This window comes from Balaenoptera borealis, assembly GCF_965194805.1.
Source record: "Balaenoptera borealis genome assembly, chromosome: X".
NCBI classification, from domain to species: Eukaryota; Metazoa; Chordata; class Mammalia; order Artiodactyla; family Balaenopteridae; genus Balaenoptera; species Balaenoptera borealis.
Window position 1 is genome coordinate 18,374,500 of NC_138881.1, and position 20,749 is coordinate 18,395,248.

At 34.9% G+C, this 20,749-nt stretch overlaps 1 protein-coding gene across 5 annotated transcripts in view; it reads left to right on the top strand.

Moving 5' to 3' along the window:
* The window catches only part of CNKSR2 (connector enhancer of kinase suppressor of Ras 2), a 263,636-nt gene that overhangs the window by 155,141 nt on the left and 87,746 nt on the right, over positions 1-20,749 (top strand). For 3 of the 5 annotated variants that reach the window (XM_082375497.1, XM_082375499.1, XM_082375501.1), the window contains 2 exons: positions 2,802-3,013; positions 19,925-20,014. In XM_082375497.1, the coding sequence (XP_082231623.1) occupies positions 2,802-3,013; positions 19,925-20,014 (302 nt within the window). The remainder of the gene's footprint in view (positions 1-2,801; positions 3,014-19,924; positions 20,015-20,749) is intronic. The other 2 variants (XM_082375498.1, XM_082375500.1) reach the window with 1 other exon arrangement.

Consider the following 20,749-nt stretch of genomic DNA (forward strand, 5'->3'; position numbering starts at 1 on the left):
TAGCCCAGTTAGAAAATATGTGCGTGAGAGTCCCTTTGTACCACAGCCTCATATAAATTATCTGCATTTTCTGGTTTGACTTGAAGTTATAGTCATAAAACTTTTTGCATTTGTCATTCTTTTATAGATACAGCTGTGGCTTTTTTTTTTCTCTTTTTGAGGATGAATGAGGCTCACCTAATTTAACTCATCTGAATGTTTATTTTTTCCTACATTAAAAACTTTTGTTTATGTAAGATAGGCATTTTGGTGATAATTTGAATTGTAAATAATAAAAGCTTTCTCATCTTAAAAACCAAAAAACCTTAAAAATGGTAGGACTAGTTGTCAAATTAGGTAGACTTTTTTTCATGTGATTATAATTCTTTGAACACATTTATTCCAGAAAAAGAATGTGATTGCAAAAGTGACTTTTTCTCTAAAAGAGAAAACACTCATGTATGTGAAGTGAGTGAAATTTGGTCAGTTTTTTATTATATGACTGTATACAATTTCATTATCATAGTATACAGTGAACTTTTATACTTAACCAAATTTCTTTTTCTATCATGAAAACCGAGAATTTGTAGGTCTTGCACAACTATGAAGTTTAAATACTAATTTCTCTTATTAATTTTACTGTGAGCCATTAAATATAAAGATAGTGCAGTGAAGCAGTGCTCTAACTTTCCATCTGTTCCCTTAAATCCTTTTTAGAGCAAAAGTGTAGATTTATTATATATATGTATAGATGTATAACATTAATAAAATTTTTATAGCAGTACAAATTAATATGTTGAGTTATTCAGGGTTCATAATGTGAGTACATATACACACGGGCACACCCACTTATATACGCAATACATGTACCAATTCATTCTACTGCAAAGTTTGGTTTTGATCTGTACTTTTCTTAATTCAACTTTATTGAATTCATTCCATATAGATATGTCTAATAAATCTTCTTTGTTGGTAGAAGGCCTCTCTTTCATATCATTATGGAGTGAGGAATACCAGCCCTTCCCATTTTCTACCACAGGGTGTGTCCTTATAAGTAGAGCATGGTGAATTAACTAGGGCTGAATCACCCTCTGATCTCAGCTGCATTAACATTCATGTCACAGGCCTGACAGAAACGTCTGCCCATTTATGGATAGGCATAACCTTCCCCAGTGCCCCAAGTTCATTAGGGCTGTTTCCAAGCTAATTGCAGTGTCAGTTTCTTTTTGCTAGAGGACTAACTAACAAAAAGCGCCAGGCAATTTGTTCAGGAAAAGTTTTTAGCTAGCCGAAAATAAAATTGTGCCTGGATTTTATATTCATTTTCTTTGTGTTGCCTAAGAACTACTTTCATAGTTACAATCTGGTAATAAGAAATACTTTTATTTAAAAAAATAAAAGAGTGACAGCTTGCTGATTCAGTCAGTCTTGAGAATATTATTTACTACTTTCTACATAGTTCAAATATTAGGAATATAGTTCTCTTCATTTGGACAAACCCAACCTAGACATTTGTATACTGAGAGAGAAGTATAGTATACTGTAGTGTAAAAGTATAATATTTTTGCTGAACTGAAACTCATATTTTAGAATTGACATTAGATTTATAAGCTCATCACCATCTCATAAGACTTAATAGATCACTTAAAAATTTGTTATTTTTGTCTGTCTTGTTATAATTCAGTTTATTCTGTGGATTTAAGATTTCAGTCTTGGCACTTAAAATTAAATTTTAGCTGGTTTGATAGTATTCATGGCACTGTTTAGGGTAGAACTGGAAACAAGAACTAGGAAGACATAAAATTAGTGATAAACAAGGAAAGAAACATTGCATTTACATCCATAGTCATGTTCTAGAATATGAGCTTTTCTAACAGAAATTTTATAGCTAGTCAGTGAAATTATCATAAAATAAGCAAGGTTCATTTTAACTAATCCTAAATGGAATATTTCTACCAAAATACCACTCATTATTGTCCCAATCACCTGGGCTGTGTGATTAATATTTACTATGTGTGAGTAACAGTTTTAGGGATCCCATAAATTTAAATTAGAGATTTTTCACTTCAGAATCCTATAGAAAAAAAAAATCAACTTGCCATCATCTTAAATCCCATTTTTAAACTCTATATATGATAAGGTTTCTCCACCCTCTCTCCACAAGAAATGTTGCTGATGTGTAATTAAATTTTGATATATCCATTTAGAATGAGTTCCATGAACATATCTTTTTTTACTATTAAATGAGATAATACCGTTTAAATACAGAGAATAATTCTTTTCATTAAGGTTTATTTTAAATTAATAACAAGCTGTTTGAAATTCGTACAACACCAGTTTATATAGTGCTAACTTGGTTCTTAAGGTCACAGTACCCTCACAGAAGTGGCAGTTCTTAAATACATCTTTGTTTTTAAGCAGTGCAAATATTACCATGAATCAATTAGATAAACTGGCAGAAGAAAGCTACATTGTTAGCATTGTTAACATTATACCTATTTTCTTAAGCACTAAAAGCAATTTATGAGCTAAGATGATTTCTTTTATGTGCCATAGTATTGAACATGGACTAGAGCAGGAGTTAGAAGATCCATGGCCCATGTCTAGCTGTGTAACCTTTAGGCTAGTCATTTAACCTCTCTGAGCCTTGGCATTTTTTTTCCTGCAAAACAGGAATAATTTAAAGTTGCCCTATAAACCTCAAAGAAAGTTTGGAAAGATCAGAAGATATATAGGAAGGATATTATTACTACTTTAGACTGTCTCTGTCATTTTACCACTGTAACACTTTTCTACATCCTTCTCCTTTACCCTTTCTTTAGGGATGAAAAAGGAAACCTTCCTTGTGAAGACCTCAGAGGACACATGGTGGGCAAGCCAGTGCATAAGGGATCTGAATCACCAAATTCATTTCTGGATCAGGAATATCGAAAGAGGTTTAATATTGTGGAGGAAGATACTGTCTTGTATTGTTATGAATATGAAAAGGGAAGATCAAGTAGTCAAGGAAGACGAGAAAGCACCCCAACTTATGGTAAGAGTTCTTCTCTTACATTGACGAAAGAGCTTATGTCTGGTATGGGAACCTCAATTTCTTTTCCTAGGCTTTTGGGTTGTGAAAATTACTTGATAGCTTTTGAATCTTTATAATTGATCTGTGTCTGTCGTGTGCTTCCAAGTGGAATCTCAACAATATGAGGCATGACGTTAAAAATTATTCTAAGTTTTCCAAAAATAAGCAAGAAGAGTAGGTAGCATTTTAACTCATTAATGATTTACGGAAACTTTTTTGACTCACATGTAATTTTTGTAGATCAGGTGTTGCCAAACTGGACTAGTTCAAGGGGTTTTTTCCCCTTTTTTTAATGAATATTTACTGTTAACATGACTTATTTAAAATAAAATTTCCTTATTTCTCAGGTATTAAAAAATCTTTAGATGGACTTTTCTGGGTAAAATCTCATGTCAATTTTTGTTTTTTATAAGAAGCTGTAAATTTTGAGTGGATTTTAAATAGGAAGGACATAATGTATTTAAAGCAAAGATGGGCCTAGAGTTACCATGTCCCAGGATTTTTTATCTGACTCCTGTTTTTCCATGCATGACCAAGAAAGTAACCCAGTCACAAATACTTAAAATTGATATAGTGTAGCTGAAAGATCTGCAGATAAAGTTGCCTAAAGTTAAAGTAGTAACACCTATGGTCCTATTGCAAGAATGAGTGTATTGAACTGGAATTCTATGCTCCTTCCTTTTCAGTTTTGGGGGAGGGGCAGGATCTTTGCTGGTTAGTCCAGACTTGATCAGTGGGAGCTGAGCAGAAGGAAAGTTGTTTCTAACTTTCTCTTTCCACCTGCCTCCCTTACTTTTTCACTATGGCCGTATGCCTCCCTCCTGTGGTTCCGAAAGATTACATACCTTATTACCCACGCCCTATTTCCTTACATCTCTTTGGTAATAATTATGTATGAAACGTTTTGGCCAAACCGATCCTAAATAATAGGAACCGTACCTATCTTGCTTTGTGTTATTCTCTGTACATGTGCTGTTTTATCATGTGCTCCTCCTCAATTATACTACTCTGGTGGCACTTATTTTGAACTGTCATAAATTGAAGGTATTTGCACTTTTGCTTTTCTCCACTATTATATTGTAAACCTCTGCAGTATAGAGGCCTGCCATCTTTTTATCCCTGCCCCTGCCCCATCACATGAGATTTTTATTTTTGTTCATTCGTTCCACAAGTACTTATTGACTACCTATTATTGGATAGGCATTAATGTATTATCAACTCTTCTTTTGTTATGTCCCAGAATTTTCTGGCTATTTTCTACTTTTGTTGAAGTAGATAAGAATGTTTAATTTAAGGGGAACTTGTAGTCACCAGATGAAATTGATTATTGACAGCTTTATAAAAAAATAGTTTACTAAGTGCTTACTTAAATGGCTATGAATTGTTAGTTCCTTCAGACTATGGTTTAAAGCACCTAGTGCTATCATGTTCCACAGATCATATCTCTTCCAATAAAATAGAATACCATTTAAATTTTAGAAAAAGTAGATATCCTATAGATACTTGATGTACTTTTGTAAACCACTTAGGAGAAAAGAAATGTATATATGCTTAAAAGAGGGATAAGGAAGTAAAAGCAAAAGTTCTTTTACTTTTGGTCATATAGTCTGAACTTTCACTAGAGATACTTATAGATACTTCAGTAGATATTCCCTGGCACAGCTTGAAAGTTGTTCCAGGTAACTAGCAGTTTAATGTATATTTAGACTTTTTTACCTTTTTATATTTACCTTTTTAAAATCAGCTCTTAAATAATAAAACTTACCTTTCACATACGTGAATTTGTGGCCATAGTATTCCCAAAGATTAATTCATTTGTTAACTCATTCAGCTAATATTAGTTGTGTACATCAGGTCAGCCAGGCACTTGGGATGCAAAGATGAATAAAACATAAATCTTCCCTGGAAGGCAGTCACAATGCAGAGGGAAAAAACAAAGAGATGCAATGCAGCCACTTTAGGCAAGTAGGAAGGTGTGAACAGAGTGCTGCAGTAGCCTGGGAGCTGAAGCCCCAGAGTCTTCCTGGGAAGTCACATAAATAAAAGTGACATTTATGCTGAGTTTTAAATGATGAATAGTCATCATCCAGGGTTTCTAAATGCTAGTTATCCCCACTAAATACCTGACACCTTCTCAAACCTAGATCTGAGATCTGAGGGTTTATATAAATCTCCCAGCCCAGACCCTAAAGGCCCCAAGTAACTTCAAACCTTAAAAAGCAATAATCGATGACAACTTCTTTATTTAACCTATAAAATGGTCCCATTACATGGACCCCCAAGTGTGACAATATTCTCTTGGATTTAAAAACAATGATAATGAAATACTTGATCCTGCTGAAGTATATTGGAAAAAAAAAAAACCCTGAAGTTACAAAAAAGTCCACATTTTATATTTTCTGAAAATGACAGTAATTTAACCTGTTAGCACTTGTGTAATGCCTTAAAAAGCATTGTATAAGTCCTTTAGCCTTACAGTGTTCAACTTAGTTCTTAGTTACAAATACCCTTATCTTCAAGTATGTGGACTTAGTCACCATTACTACCTATTAACTTCCCAGCTTACCTGTTTACTCAAAGAGGTTTAGAGTTATAAGAGTCTAAATAGGATTTTGAGAAGCAAAGGAGAAACATGATACAGTTTTTAGTGTGTGCTTTTGTTTCATTCATATGATAGATATAAAAGACAAAAATATTTAGGGAAGCTCTGTTATTAGACACTGTGACAAAGAAACAGATGGAAAGAAAAATACTTGAAAATGTCCTAATTGTGAGCTTTAAAATGTATTGATTAACCAAGGTTCTCATTTAATATCATGAACCCACTCTTTGTGGCTAAGAGTGAATTAAAAGATCAGTTATTTGCCCTAAGCTGTAAGATAAATACAGTGTGGGTAGACAGTGGATGGCCCGTCTAGAAAATAAGTAAATAATACCTGTTGAGATTTATGTATGCCAGGCACTCTTCTAAGCATTTAAAAGTCATTAACCCATTTAATCCTCACAACAACCCTGTGAGGTAGATACTAATAGAATCCTCACTTTACAGATGGGTTAAATAACTTACCCAACTAGTAAGTGGTAGAGCTGGGATTAAATACCTATGGATATTTGTTGACTCTACCAGTGGTACTAGATAACTAACTATTATGAAAATAATTTGCAAAATTGTAGGAAAATAATTTCCAAAAATTTCATTACCCCTTCCAAATTCAAGCATTTGATTTCAGGCAAGCAGAACTAGATCTGATTGTATATGTTCTTCTATATGTTTTGTATTTCCTGACACTATAATAAACATGCATTTACATAGACATGGCCTTAACACACCTTAGGAAAAGATAGCTAAATTGAGGGGTACAGTTAGCAACAATGTGTATGCCCTTTTTAAATGAGAGAGCATATAATAGGTTTTAATTTCCTAAAACAATAAACAAGAATGATTTCTGGAAATACAGATATAGTAGGTGAGGCAACCTAGATTAGTGATTGCTGGCATTGGCTTTATCATCAGCCATACTTGGTAATCCTGACTGCCATCTAATTACTCCAGTGTGACCTTAGGAATGTTACTCAAGGCCTCAATTTTCTCATTTGTTAAATGAAGATGATAATATATGCCTCATAGACTTTTTGTGAGAATTTAATGACAACACACTGTAAATTGCCTAGAAAGTGCCCAGTATGTGCTAGATATTTCTTTTCACTGTTGTCATTATTACATAGAGACTTTAATGTTGCTGAGAAAATAGATCTTGAGTGTTTTTACCACAAAAAAAGGGTAACTCTTTGAGATGATAGATGTGTTAAATAGCTTGATTGTGGTAATAATTTCACAGTGTTTACATATAATATCAAATCATCATGTTAATATATGCAATTTTTATTTGTCAATTATACCTCAGTAAAGCTAGGGAAAAAAACAAAGAACTGAAATATCTCAACAGATAAATAATAATAATATGAGCCATTTAAAAGTCTTTGAAGAATAAGATGGAGTGAATAAACAGAAAGTTCAGGGGAAAAAAAAAGAAACTTTAATGTGAAAGTAAAAGGGTGAAAAAGGATAGCATTAAATCACTTTAACTATTTGGTCTCATCTGCTTATGCTTCAAAGGCAAAGGTTCAAATTTGATGAGATCAGTTGCTTGGCAACTTTTCAGAATGGTAATATTTCCCATCAGCTTTCCCTTTTCACTGTTCACAGACTCCTTGCCCTTGCTGTTCCATCACAGCACATTTCTGTGCATAGAAACCTGCTAAAAGGTAGACACAGTTGGCTGAGTCCCTTTGTGGTTGTGAGTGGTCATATTTTATAAGACTAGGATAAAAACATATTTTTTACAATAATATTATAGAATAGTATTGGTTTGAAGGAATTCAGACCTTTTCTGATTTATTGAAAATCCAGGACCTCACAAAAAGCACATGAACGAATGCAAGGTTGGTATTTTACAAGTGCTCCTCAGAAATGTTATTTGTACACACTGTGCATTGAGGAAAATTAATTTCTGTAATATTATACCTGAACATTTTCCACCGGAGTAGTTGGAACAAGAGAAAACCAAATACCATGTCCCTTTTATCCACATGAATAGCAAATGGTTTCAAGTGATTTAACAGTAGCATGGTGAAGGACTTATGGGCAGTGATACTGTGAACTGAGTTTTATCAGTGTGAGGTAGGGATATGGTCTGAAGGTTCCAGGGTCTCTCATACTTCAAAATCACCTTTCTCTGTCTTACAACTTCATTCCATCTTTTGGGCAGTTAAATTATAATTAATAGCATTATTTCAAACATTTCTTAAAGGTACACATAATACATTCGCATTTCTTTATTTCCAAGTAAAAACTTGTTCCCTTTCCTGTGATTTTTGAATATAAATTATCTTCCTTATCAAATAAAAGTTCAGCTGTCATTCATCAGCTATGCTAGAGAGAAAAGAAAATGGGATTCTAACCACAAGAAATTTCTGTGCTCAAGTAAAACGCACTACTTCCAAAGCAGAACTAAACATAGAAATAGAAATTAGTGAATCAAAAATTCAGAAATATGAGATATGTACTATACTCACAGGAATTCTTATTCCTTTGGACTTATTTAATACACTTCATAAAGACTGCATGTTAGTTAGCTTCACAAAATAATTTTGAATATCAAGCTGATGGTGATAAGGGACCATGTAACTGATGGAAAAGTAGTTCAGCAATATTTTGGCACAGAAATAGAAAATAGTCTGTTCCTAATGTAAAAATTAGAGTAATCACCTAGGGAAGGCACTCTTCTTTAATTTGTATAATTTTACTGATAGAAATAGAGCATGAGTTTTGAGGTCAGGTAGACCTGAATTTGGCGCCAAGGCTTGGCCTTTAATAACTGATTGACCTTGTAATTGAGCCTTAGCCTCACTGTGTTTTTGTTTCCTTATCTGTAAAATGGGATAGCAGTACTACTTTTAGTGGTTTTATGAACATTAAATGAGATACTATATCTCAAGTACTTAGCACTGGTCTTGCCTCATAGAAAGTACTCAAGAAATGGTGCCTAGAGACTTCCCTGGTGGTCCAGTGGTTAAGACTTTGCCTTCCAATGCAGGGGGTATGGGTTCGATCCCTGGTCGGGGAGCTAAGATCCCACATGCCTCGCCGGCCAAAAAACATAAAACAGAAGCAATATTGTAACGAATTCAATAAAGACTTTAAAAAAAAAAAAGAAACCATGCTTACAAGAAATGGTGCCTAAATGGCATAATAAATTACTGCTGCTCATAAATAAAAGTGTCTCAAAGATTCTGAAGTGCTGATGGATCAAATTAACACTTCCTCCTTTCCTGTGGAGGGACTTAATAAAGAACAAAAGGAATGGAAGTATTCCCTCGGTTTGGTCCCTCTACCTACCCAATAAATAACCAGCCATTTAAATCGTACCAATTAAAAGAAATATACAGTTTGCTTGTCTCTTTTGGTTTGGTTTTGAAAAGTAGAAGGAAGAGCATCAGATAGCTCATAACACTAGAAACCTTCGTGATCCAAGTCTTCTTTTAAGTTCTGTTATTGAAATCACTACCTCATATGCTAGGCAGAAGGGCCTAGTTATAACCTCTCAGCATCAAAATTTTGAAAACAATTCAAACCCCACACCTTTTTAAAGTTTAAGATTAGTTGCTTTTAAAAAAGGATAGTGAAAATAATATGTGAAATAAGTTAAATAGTTGGAGACTTTCAAAGAAATGAAACCTGGCAAGATCAGATTGCCCTGAAAGAATTGAAGGTACTAGGTAATAGATAAAACAGTAAGCTTAAGAAAAAAAAAAACTTTTTTAATAAAGTTCCAGAATATTAATATGTGGATAAAAAGGAAGGATTAGCAAACCAAATCAACAAAGCTGATGCAACTATTAGAGGAAAAGAAAAACTCTTCAAATGAATTAACACAAAGATATTAGTGCTTCCCTTAAAGACAAAATGAGAAAGCCAAGAATAGAAACAGTCCAACTCAGAGATTCTCAGCTGGGGTCAGTATTGCCCCCTAGGGGCATTTGGCAATTTCTGGGGACATTGGTAGTTGTCATAAATGGGAGTCGAGGTGCTACTGGTATCTAGTGAATAGAGGCCCAAGATGCTACTAAACATCCTACAATGAATAGGACAGCCCCCAACAATAAAGAATGATCCAGTCCAAAACATCAAGAGTGCTGCTGTTGAGAAACCCTAGCTAAATTAAGAAGAATCAGTTGCAGACAAATTGAATACAGAAGCAGATGTATATGACTAGAAAATCAAAGAGCCCTTGTATGACATAGGGCCAATTGCCTTTTTTGTATTCAAAGAGTCTGGGAACTTATTGCTCTGGAAAGATAGACCTGCATTTACTCAAACTTAGCATATTCTCTGAGCAGAAGTAGTATAAGGTTGTGAGTATCTGAGATGACTTACCCTGCTCTATAGTAGAAAACCTAATCCTGACATCCCCTGGGACAGGAGGGAACTCATTGTCCCTAGTTGAAATCGGAATGCATTTTCCCTCAATGGGAAAAAGATATAATAAATGACAGCAAGGTGAAATTTAAATAGAGTGGTTAGTGTCTGCTTTCAAATCACAATGTGGCTTAAGTAATCCAGCATTTTCCTATGTATGTTCTTCAGATCACTAGTCCTGAAAGAGAATCTTTGTAAATGAAAGAGGTTACGTGGTTAAATAAGATTGGGAAGCTCTTGCATATTTTATCCCCCTCTTGGAGATTAATAAATGCACATTAGCATACTAAAGGCTTTGAAAATCTTGTTGAATTGGGGTTAGCTTATTGTTTCCCACATGTATTTGTACATTGCATCTTTTTTGGTTTTGGTCACAAAATACTTGTTAACCTCCCAATGGAACTAATGTTTGAGGAATTATATTTTGTAAAGGCTGAAATAGAGTTTCAGCTCCTCTTAAAGACCCATATACCAGTGATAAAATTTCTTTGTTTTAAGTTGCGAACAGCTGACCTAACAGATAAGCATTTGGAAAAGCCTCTATTCTTAACTTGAAGTCTGCCCCAGCAGACAGCTTGTTGAATGTCATCTTCATTTTTATTGTGCAGAAAAGCCATTTTCTAGAGTAAATCTTATTTGTGATGAAAGTCCAAACTAAAGTAATAAATATTAACTGGAAAGATCAGTGCATGGCTCCTCATAGAATTACTGGTATCACTGCAAAACAATTTACTAGAATCATGAAGGAAATAGAACCCTGGGGATAGAAAATGTCAAGTGTTATATCCAATCTTGTTAAAAGAGAGATGACTAAAAACTATACACTGATTATCTTAATGACTGGAGACATTAGAGGAAATAATTAAAACAATATACAGCCATTTAAAAGTATGACAACCTAGCATCACTTTATAAATAACACATCATGTCAAACCAGTTTATTTTCCATCTTTGTTAAGGGATGGACAACAAATACAGTTACATCTACAGTTTATGTTCTAATCCTCCATTAGTTCTTTACCTAGCCTTTAAGAACTTTTTGCAAGAGTTGCAAACTGGCTGGGAGTATACTTTTTTAAAAAGCAGTAATCATACATGTCAGTGAATTATTTTTGAAGAAAAATGAATTGGATTTTTGTGTAATGCAATGGGCTTGAATTCATCACTGAGGCAATTTAATGCAGTGAAAAGAGTACTGAAATAGAAGTTCAAAGTCTACATTCACGGGCTGACTCCAAAACTAATTATCGGTGAAATCCTAAGAAATTAACTGTGGTGTGTGCAAAGTTTTTCATCTCTACCTTTCTTGCTAACTTCACTGACTAATATGATCCCAAAGAGAAAAATACGTGAAAGGAATTATAAAGTTATTATGTCGTTTTGTTTATTTCAAATGAGGGTCTTCAATTGACGGTCTTAATCATTGTCCTTTTCGCTTTTCATGAGAAGGGGTGACTGTCTTCTATATGTTGATAAGATTTTCAAGATACTGCTTTACTAAGATCTTTAAAAATAGTTTGCTTTAATTGTAGTTTTTAACTTGAAAATGGGATGTTTTTAACCAAATACTATTTACCCCACATCATCTTTCTTTCCCACAATTGTATTGCTGAGCACAGCAGGGGGCAAAAGTATTTAGCAGAGCTCATTGTTTTTTTACCCACCAGAGCCTTCAGAAGAGAACCCAGAACTCTTTTGCCACTTAGACAGTATTTAAACCATCTGAATCCTTCCCCGTCTCTATGCACAGTGGCAACATTTCGACTAAAATAACCTTTCTGAACTCCAGTGTGTACAGCACATTTGCTCTCTTGGTAGAACGTAATTTGATTCAAAATGTAATTAGCCTTGGAATCAAGTGTTAAAAGTTCCCTATAATTTTTGATGCAGTTCAAAATTTTCTCCTTCAACAATTTTTATGTGACTCCCCATTTAAAGTCTAGATCACTTTTAGGAAGCGATAGGAAAATGCACAAACAAGATGTAGCTTATTCTTTGAAATGAGATTTTAATTGTTTTTGTTCTCCATTAATGCAACTGAAACGATTTCAAATTAATAATCATTAGGTTTGTATTTGATTTATATTATAAGACATTAAATCCAGTACTTAAATAATCATCACATTGTGATGATTACAAGCCACTTTTTCCCCAAGCTCTTTTATCCAGAAATGAAATTTTAAAAATATGGCCCTAGGGATCAAAGTGCCCATTTTTACTTATTTTACTAGATCCAGATATGTTGCCTTTATCCTTAAAAACTTACTGACTTTCCATTTAATTCAATTTTACTCCTCTTTAAGTGTGTGATTCTCTACCTTAAATAATCTCGGGATGTTTTCCTAGAAATGCAGTCAACCATCTGAAAGCAATTTTTCTGTCTGGTATGTGGGGAGTTTGATGGGTGTATGTGGCATGCTTATAGCTTAACATTCCTTAATACACTCATTTTCATCAAAATATTGGCTAAAATATTCAGAACAGATGTGTATATGTGTGTATGTATATATTTTTTCTCCTTAGCCTCTAGAGAAAGTTTCTTTTGTGAGCATTAAAGGGTATATCAGACGTAAGGAGAAATTTCTCTGCAGTCTTTTTTTTCAAGTCTTTGGCAACTGTAATTGAGAAGATCACTTCTCAGATGCTGTATATCACCCTGAAACTTAATGATTTTAGCATGTTGGGGACAGAGTTTTAAAAAGGTAGGGGAGGGATACAATTGGAAAAGGCAGCAATTCAGTAGTATTTCAGCATATATCATGGGTAGCTTAATATGGGAATGTTTCTAGATAAGAAATCAGGAGGCAGGACTTCTAGTTCTGGCTTGATTACCAAACAGCTCTGCTTAGGCCCACTTTGTTAGAATAATGAAAGTGGTTGGTCAGGTTCTTTAGAAGGAAGTGAGGGAGGGAAAGTGAAAAGGAGGGGAATGGAAAGTTGACAGGAAGGAAGGGGAAGGAAACTTTGAAAATAGAAACTAACGGTATAGCTTGGACGTTTTTAGTCCAATTTATGAGGAAGGTCCCCTGTTTACTTTCTTAACAAGTAATCAGTTAACAAATATTGAGCTGTTACTATGTTTAAGGCACTGTGCTAAGTGCTGGGAATACCACGGTAGACAGAGAAATTTTTGTTCCTTTGTGAAATTTACATTCTAGAATAGGGACAGAATTGAAGCAACTAATTTTTTTTTTAAATTTATTTATTTATGGCTGTGTTGGGTCTTCGTTTCTGTGCGAGGGCTTTCTCTAGTTGCAGCGAGCGGGGGCCACTCTTCATCGCGGTGCGCGGGCCTCTCACTGTCGCGGCCTCTCCCGTTGCGGAGCACAGGCTCCAGACGCGCAGGCTCAGTAGTTGTGGCTCACGGGCCTAGTTGCTCCGCGGCATGTGGGATCTTCCCAGACCAGGGCTCGAACCCGTGTCCCCTGCATTGGCAGGCAGATTCTCAACCACTGCGCCACCAGGGAAGCCCTGAAGCAACTAATTTAATAAATACTTATTTGACTATAACTGGCATGCTATTTAAAAAAAAACTACAAAAGAAAATAAAAACAAACATAGAGGAACCCAACCCTAGAACAAGGTCAAGAAGAGTATCCCTGAGGAAATGACATTTTTGCTTAGCTCTGAAGGATGCATGTGAGTTTAGGAAGAGAAGAGGAGACAAAAACCAGAGGAAGACAGAATCCTGGGTGCCAGGTAAAGAAAGTGTTTCAAGAAGGGAATAATCCTCTGTGTCAAATGTTGCAGACAGATCAGAAAAGTCAAGGGTTCTGAGAATTGTCTATTGGATTTAGCAACATGGAAGCACTAGTGACCCTGACAATAGTAGTTTTAGTGGAGTTCAGGGGGCAAGAGCTTAATTAGAGAAGGTTCAAGAGAGAGGAGGAAATTCCACATATAAGTGAGATCATACAGTATTTGTCTTTTTGTGTCTGGCTTATTTCACTAAGCATAATGTCCTTCAGTTTCATCCATGTCATCACAGATGGCAAGATTTCCTTCTTTTTATGGCAGAGTAATATTCCATTGTATACATATACCACATTTTCTTTATTTATTCATCTATTGATGGACACTTGTATTGTTTCCATATCTTAGCTATTGTGAACAATGTTACAATGAACATGAGAGTGCAGATATCTCTTAGACTGATTTCATTTCCTTTGGATATATACCCAGAAGTAGGGTTGCTGGATCCTATGGAAGTTCTATATTTAATTTTTTGAGGAACCACTGTAATGTTTTCCATTGTATACTTGAATTTTGCTAACAGAGTAGATCTTAAGTGTTCTCACCACACATACATGCACGCACACATGCAGATGGTAACTATATGAGGTGAAGGATGTGGTAGCTTGATTGTGATAATCATTTCGCTGTGTGTGTGTGTGTGTATATATATATATATATATATATATATATATAATCACATTGCAAACCTTAAAAAGTCATGCTGTACAGCCTTAATGTATAACATTTGAATTTGTCAATCATACCTCAGTAAAGCTAGGAAGAAAAAGAGGAGGAGAGAAATTGGAGACTGAGAATAGAAGTGAGACTTCAGGAGTTTTTCCCTAAAGGGGACCAGAGAAATAAAGTGGTAGCGGGGTGGCTGTTTATTGTCGAAGAAAGGTTTTTTTTTTTAAGGTTGGAGAAATTACAGCATGTTTGTATGCTAGTGGGAATCATTGGGTCGATAGGGAAAAATTGATGCTACAGGAGAAAGTAAGGTAGAATTGCTCAAGAGATGCCCTTGAGTAAGAAAGAGGGAGTAGAATCCAGTGAACAGTCCAGTAATTTGGGATCTCCCTAATGTCTAGCATCCTTTCATTCAAGCATTCAAAAGAAATTTAATGAATACGTGCTCTGGGTCAGAATCTTTGCCAGGAACTTCCATAACAAAGATATATAAGTTCCTGCCAAAAAGTAGAAAAACCCATAAACAGACAGATACAATACAGTATAATTAAGGATCATATATACCAAAGGCACTAAGAAAGAGCTAAGGGAGCCCAAGAGAGTGAGCAATTAACTCTGCCAAAGAGCACTGTAGCATTTGTAATAGCATTGAAAATGCTTTACTGTCTAAGGAAAAAGTTGGTTTATTTTTAAGCAATTCTGTACACTAGTATTAAAACATAGCAATTTCATATTAAAACAGAGTATTAGATCATTATAAGGCATTCCATCACATCAGTATTCTTTTTTTTTCTTAGTAGATTACCAGTTTATTATAAAAGGATATAACTCAGGAACAGCCAGATGGGAGAGATGTACAGGGCAAGGCATGGGGCAAGGGCTTGGAGCTTCCATGCCCTCCCTAGGTGTGGCACTCTCCTAGCATCTCCACCTGTTCACCAGCCTGGAAGCTCTCCAAACCCTGTCCTTTTTTGGTTTTTATGGAGGCTTCATTGCATAGGCACAGTTGATGAAATAATTGGTCCTTGGTGATTAAACTCAATCTCCAGCCCCCTCCCGTCTCTGGAGGTTGTGGGGGGGTGGGGGATAGGACTGAAAGTTCCAACCCTCTAATCACATGGTTGGTTCTTCTGGCAACCTGCCAATAATTGGAATACTGACCATTGTCTTTGCTTCCAACAGTGGATCCCTGTCGTACCCTATCTTGTTAATATCACTACTCTCCTGAATTATCTATTTATTGTTTCTTTGCTTTTTTAGAACAGTTTTTATCAATTTATATATGTCCCTTATAATATGCTGTTTCGTTTGGCTTGTTCCTGGACTTTCTAAAACTCCTATCTGCTTTTTTTTTTTAGATTTAATATATCTTTATTTTATTTTTTGACCATTTTTAAATTGAAGTATAGTTAATGTACAATGTTGTGTTAGTTTCAGGTGTACAGCAAAGTGATTCAGTTGTGTGTATATATATATATATATATATACACACATATATATACATATATATATACACATATATATGTATAGATTCTTTTTTGAATTCTTTTCCATTATAGATTATTACAAGATATTGAATTATAGTTCACTGTGCTAAATATTCTTTAAATTATGTTTAGGGTTCTGTTTGTGTTTAATTGCAGCTAAATATAGTTCATTATTTTTAAAAAGCTACTTGCCATTAATTTCAGAATAAAATTCAAACAAAATCCAAAAGTATTTATCTTTGACCTCTTGTACATTTATTAGACTACAATAAGAAATACAGTGCACAATTCCTGCCTCTGTAGAGATCTCAGTTAGAATGCTCCAGATGTGCAACAGATATGAAAAGCCAAGTAACAGAATAATAATTTAACTATGAGATACTAGCACAGATTTATCACAAGGTTTATGATGGCGTGTCAAATGAACTCTATAATTAATAAATGTTTCATGCTTAGAGGAATAAAAAATTTCTGTAAGAGGAAGTGGTCAGCAAAATTTTTTTTTCTTTTTTCTTTTTTTTTTTAAAGTTTAATTTTTTTTTATTTATTTATAGCTGTGTTGGGTCTTTGTTTCTGTGCGAGGGCTTTCTCTAGTTGCAGCAAGTTGGGTCCACTCTTCATCGCGGTGCGCGGCCCTCTCATTATCGCGGCCTCTCTTGTTGCGGAGCACAGGCTCCAGACGCGCAGGCTCAGTAATTGTGGCTCACGGGCCTAGTTGCTCCGCGGCATGTGGGATCTTCCCAGACCAGGGCTCGAACCCGTGTCCCCTGCACTGGCAGGCAGACTCTCACCCACTGCGCCACCAGGGAAGCCCCCAGCAAAATTTTTAAATGGGCTTTTATCTTCATGTTTTTACTATATTCCTGAGTATTATTAATTTTTATTATGAATTAGTAAATAGTGTTATTACATAAAGAGATACCTTTCAATTTTCCAAATTATTTTTCAGAGATTTATTACTAATTTATGTACAGTTACGTCGGAATGAGTCAGATGTGTTTAATTTAATAAGCCTTAAAAGGTCATACAAGCATAAAAATACTTTGCCTGTATTAATAATAGTATACATTTGATTTAAATCTAGCAATAGTAATGCATGTAGAACTCTTTTTCTTAGCATCACTATAGCATAAAACCATAAAGATTGTTTTCCATTTGAACTTTGCTGTTATGAAATTAAAACACTGCTATAAATACACAGTTGCAAACATTTCCAAGCTGCAATCAAAGATCTGTATATTTAGAATTAGAAATAATTTAAGCCATTGTCTATTTTTTAATTTGCCAAAGACTGTTGTTTATATAAGAGTGCTACCTTATGTTATTACTTCAACTGTTTTATTAAATCTATTTCAATATTTTAGCACAATAAAAAATTTATAAAAGCATTGTTTATAAGCAACATTATTTGCTATAACTAAACAAATAATACACTTTACTTTTAAAAATACTTATTTTGATTTGCATTGCTAAAATTCATAGCTTTATAACTAGTAAAAGCAAAAGCTTGATGTCCTATAAAAGTAAATTTTAATTAAGACTTTTTATCTCAGTTTTTTGTCTGGTTCAATATATTTTCCTCAATTTTGTATCAGTAATATACAGTATACTTCTGTTTAAAAAAAAAATCACTCCATAAAAAGTCTGTTTAAATCTTCTGCAAATTTTTTTCCTATGGTGAATGATATAACCAGACATAGCAAAGGCTTAATTACATCCTTTCATGGCTTAGTTCCATGAAAATCTCAGAGAATATGATGTAAAATACAACGATTACAATTATATATTTCGTATTCTATGTGAGAAGTTTCTTCTTGTTTTTGTGCACATATATTTGACTCCAAACAACCAATCAATTCTTCAAAAACTATCAGACTATTTTCTTTCTTAGCGAGAGAAAGTTAAAACAACTGCTTATTTGTTGGATTTTTCACTTTTCAAAAGATTTTCTTGGTGACCTGTAGAAACAGTGTTAGAGCTGTTCACTATTTCAGTTTCAGTGCCCATGCTAAAATGGAGTTTATCCTTAAAACCAGATTCTAAAGAAATGAGTTGTAAGAACTTTGAAAATATAGCACTCATAACATTGAAAAGCTGGAGGACTGATTTTGGAAAGCAGTTGAATAGACATGACAAAATGAGACCTTTCCTAAAACCTTTATGCCACCCTGGATGGGCAGAATATATCGACCTGCATCAGCTTACCCAAATTCCCTCTGTAAAACTGCAGAAATCTACCCCATGAAAATTAGGAAACTGAGGTGATGATTTATAAAGTCGTTTGCACACCTTGAAAGGAAGCCATTAAATAAATACTTCGTTGGGGGGCTCATTAATAATTTTATCATGTCTAGTTCATCCTCAGACTTTCAAAGAGCTTAGGAAAATACACTAAGTAAGCTGTATCAGCATATATAATAAAATGCCATAAGGTTGGCACATTTTCCTTAAGAACATAATGAGAAAGAAGTATCTTGATGGATTTTTTTAACTCCATGGAGTGTTCATAGCAATTTGATTGTGAAATGTATCTGGGCAAGGAGGGAAGTGAAGAGGACGTGCAGTGACCAGGAGGTGTTGAAAGGTGGGAAGATTGGTAGATTAAAGGAGGAAGAATTGTTGGACTGCTGTAGGGGGCGTGCTAAAAATACAGAAGGTGGTAGGAAATTGGGGTACTGGGAAAAATTACGGCCTTTGCAGGTGACAAGATTAAGCATATGACCACAAGAATGGGTGGAGGAGAGAACCTCAAGAAACTGAGAGGCCAAAATATTGGAGGGTGAATATTGAAGTCACCAAAAATTACTACAGAAGTAGTGTCTGAGTGCCTGGGTTTGAACCCTGATACTACACACTTACCAACTGTGTGTCCTTGGGTAAATTACATAACCTGTCCCAGGCTCTTCATCTGGTAGAATGAGGGTAATAGTATATTTCTCATAGTTTTGATAATTAAACAATTTAATACTTATAAAACCCTTAGACAATATGTGGCATATGGTAAATGATATATACATGTTAGTACTATTATCATGATCATCATAATCATCATTATTATTATGACCCAGTCCCACATGAGTCTTTAATTTTCATTCATTCAGAATTTATTAACCTTCACAAAGACCAACCATAATGTTGGTTAGTAAATTTATATGCCAGACATTGTGCTAAGTATCCTTTTTAAACTTTGGTATGATTTTCTTTTGGCTGTTTTGTACTTCAAGAATTTCAAGTTGATCAGAAATAATACACTGCAGCCTCACCGAAAAGCTATCCTTAAAGTCTGTGCCATGAGTTCTGCTTGCTAAAGTAAAATTAAAATGCTTTTTAGTAAGAACACAGACCCAGAGGGAAATGGGACAGGCCAAAACAGTGATTACTTGGAACTAGAAACTAGAGTTCACAATAGCAAGAGATGCTTGGGGCAGACCCAGCTTTAGGCCATAAAAGAGAGTATAGCCGTATTGCTGAAGAATGGTGGTATCCAAAAAGCAGATAGGAGTTAGGAGGCAGTGAAGATGGGAAGTTAGTAGTGTGGTGTTTCAACATGAAACGATGGGTTAATGTTCTGGCAGGCAGGTTAAACACAAGGAGCTACTATCTTGGAGACTGGCTATCAAGATAAAGACACTTGGGCATTGGGGAATAAGACAGATCCAGTTAATGAAAATGAAGTCACTAAAATGATGATCCTCTTTGTAAAGGGCCACATTCTTAAAGCCTGGAGCTCCTAAGAGAGCAAACCTAGGCTGTTCTTTATTATTTATAAAAAGTGCCTTAAGTTTGCATTATCACCTGGCCAATTGCCACAGGCAGTTTCACCTTCTGGCTCAAAACACACATATTTTTCACCTTCACAAATGCCAACCATAATGTTGCATATGAGTGAGTGTGTTTTGCAGACTGTAGCTAAAAGTCCGTTTAAGTTTGAGCGGACATGGGGAAGAAAAACAATGTGATGTGAATTTTGTTCTCTGTGTTTAGGCAAGCTACGACCTATATCTATGCCAGTGGAATATAATTGGGTGGGGGACTATGAAGATCCAAATAAGATGAAGAGAGATAGTAGAAGAGGTAAGTGTTCTAGAATTTCAGTGTAGGCTGGGTTGTTGAAACAAAAAGCAAATTTAAATGTTTTTTAAATAGGATGTTGTGGCTTCAGTGGAAAACTGTTCATTCTCTCACTGACTTTATGATACACCCAAACCAACTCAGACTAACCTTTAACTATCTTGATCTGTTATTAAGTAGATATCTTCTCTGAATGCCTCCTAAGGGATTCAGGGTAGATAAGTACAATGTAAAAAATTAATATCTGAGTGTTATTTGAAAGTTAATACTTGGAAAACAAGGTCAGAAGTGTGAAACTGCATAAAAGAATTAAGTTCAACAAATAGAAAGAGTTTGTGATCAGTCCCCATTGGTCCGCAATGCCAACCTCACTACTTTTGTATTAATATAACGTTAAATTGAGCTTTGAAGCACATGGGTAAAAACTAATAGAAACTGGGCCAGTGACTCTAATGAAAACCATATAGAAATGGAAAAAAAAACTGCTTTGCTTTTTTTTCTCTTCTGTTTGCTGTTCAGGGTTATCTTCTTACTTGGGGGTGGGCTACACTTGAAGTATCTACCAAAAGTAAGTTTTTATGTTCACTTATCCTGCCATTGAGGTGAGCAGTAAAGAGAGCAACTGGAAGTTTTGCTACTAAATGGGATTCGACCAAGTGTGGATATGGTGGGCCCAGTGGGTCATGCTGCTACTTCCATTTTCTGAAATGAGATCCCTAAGGTTATAGATGAAAAATA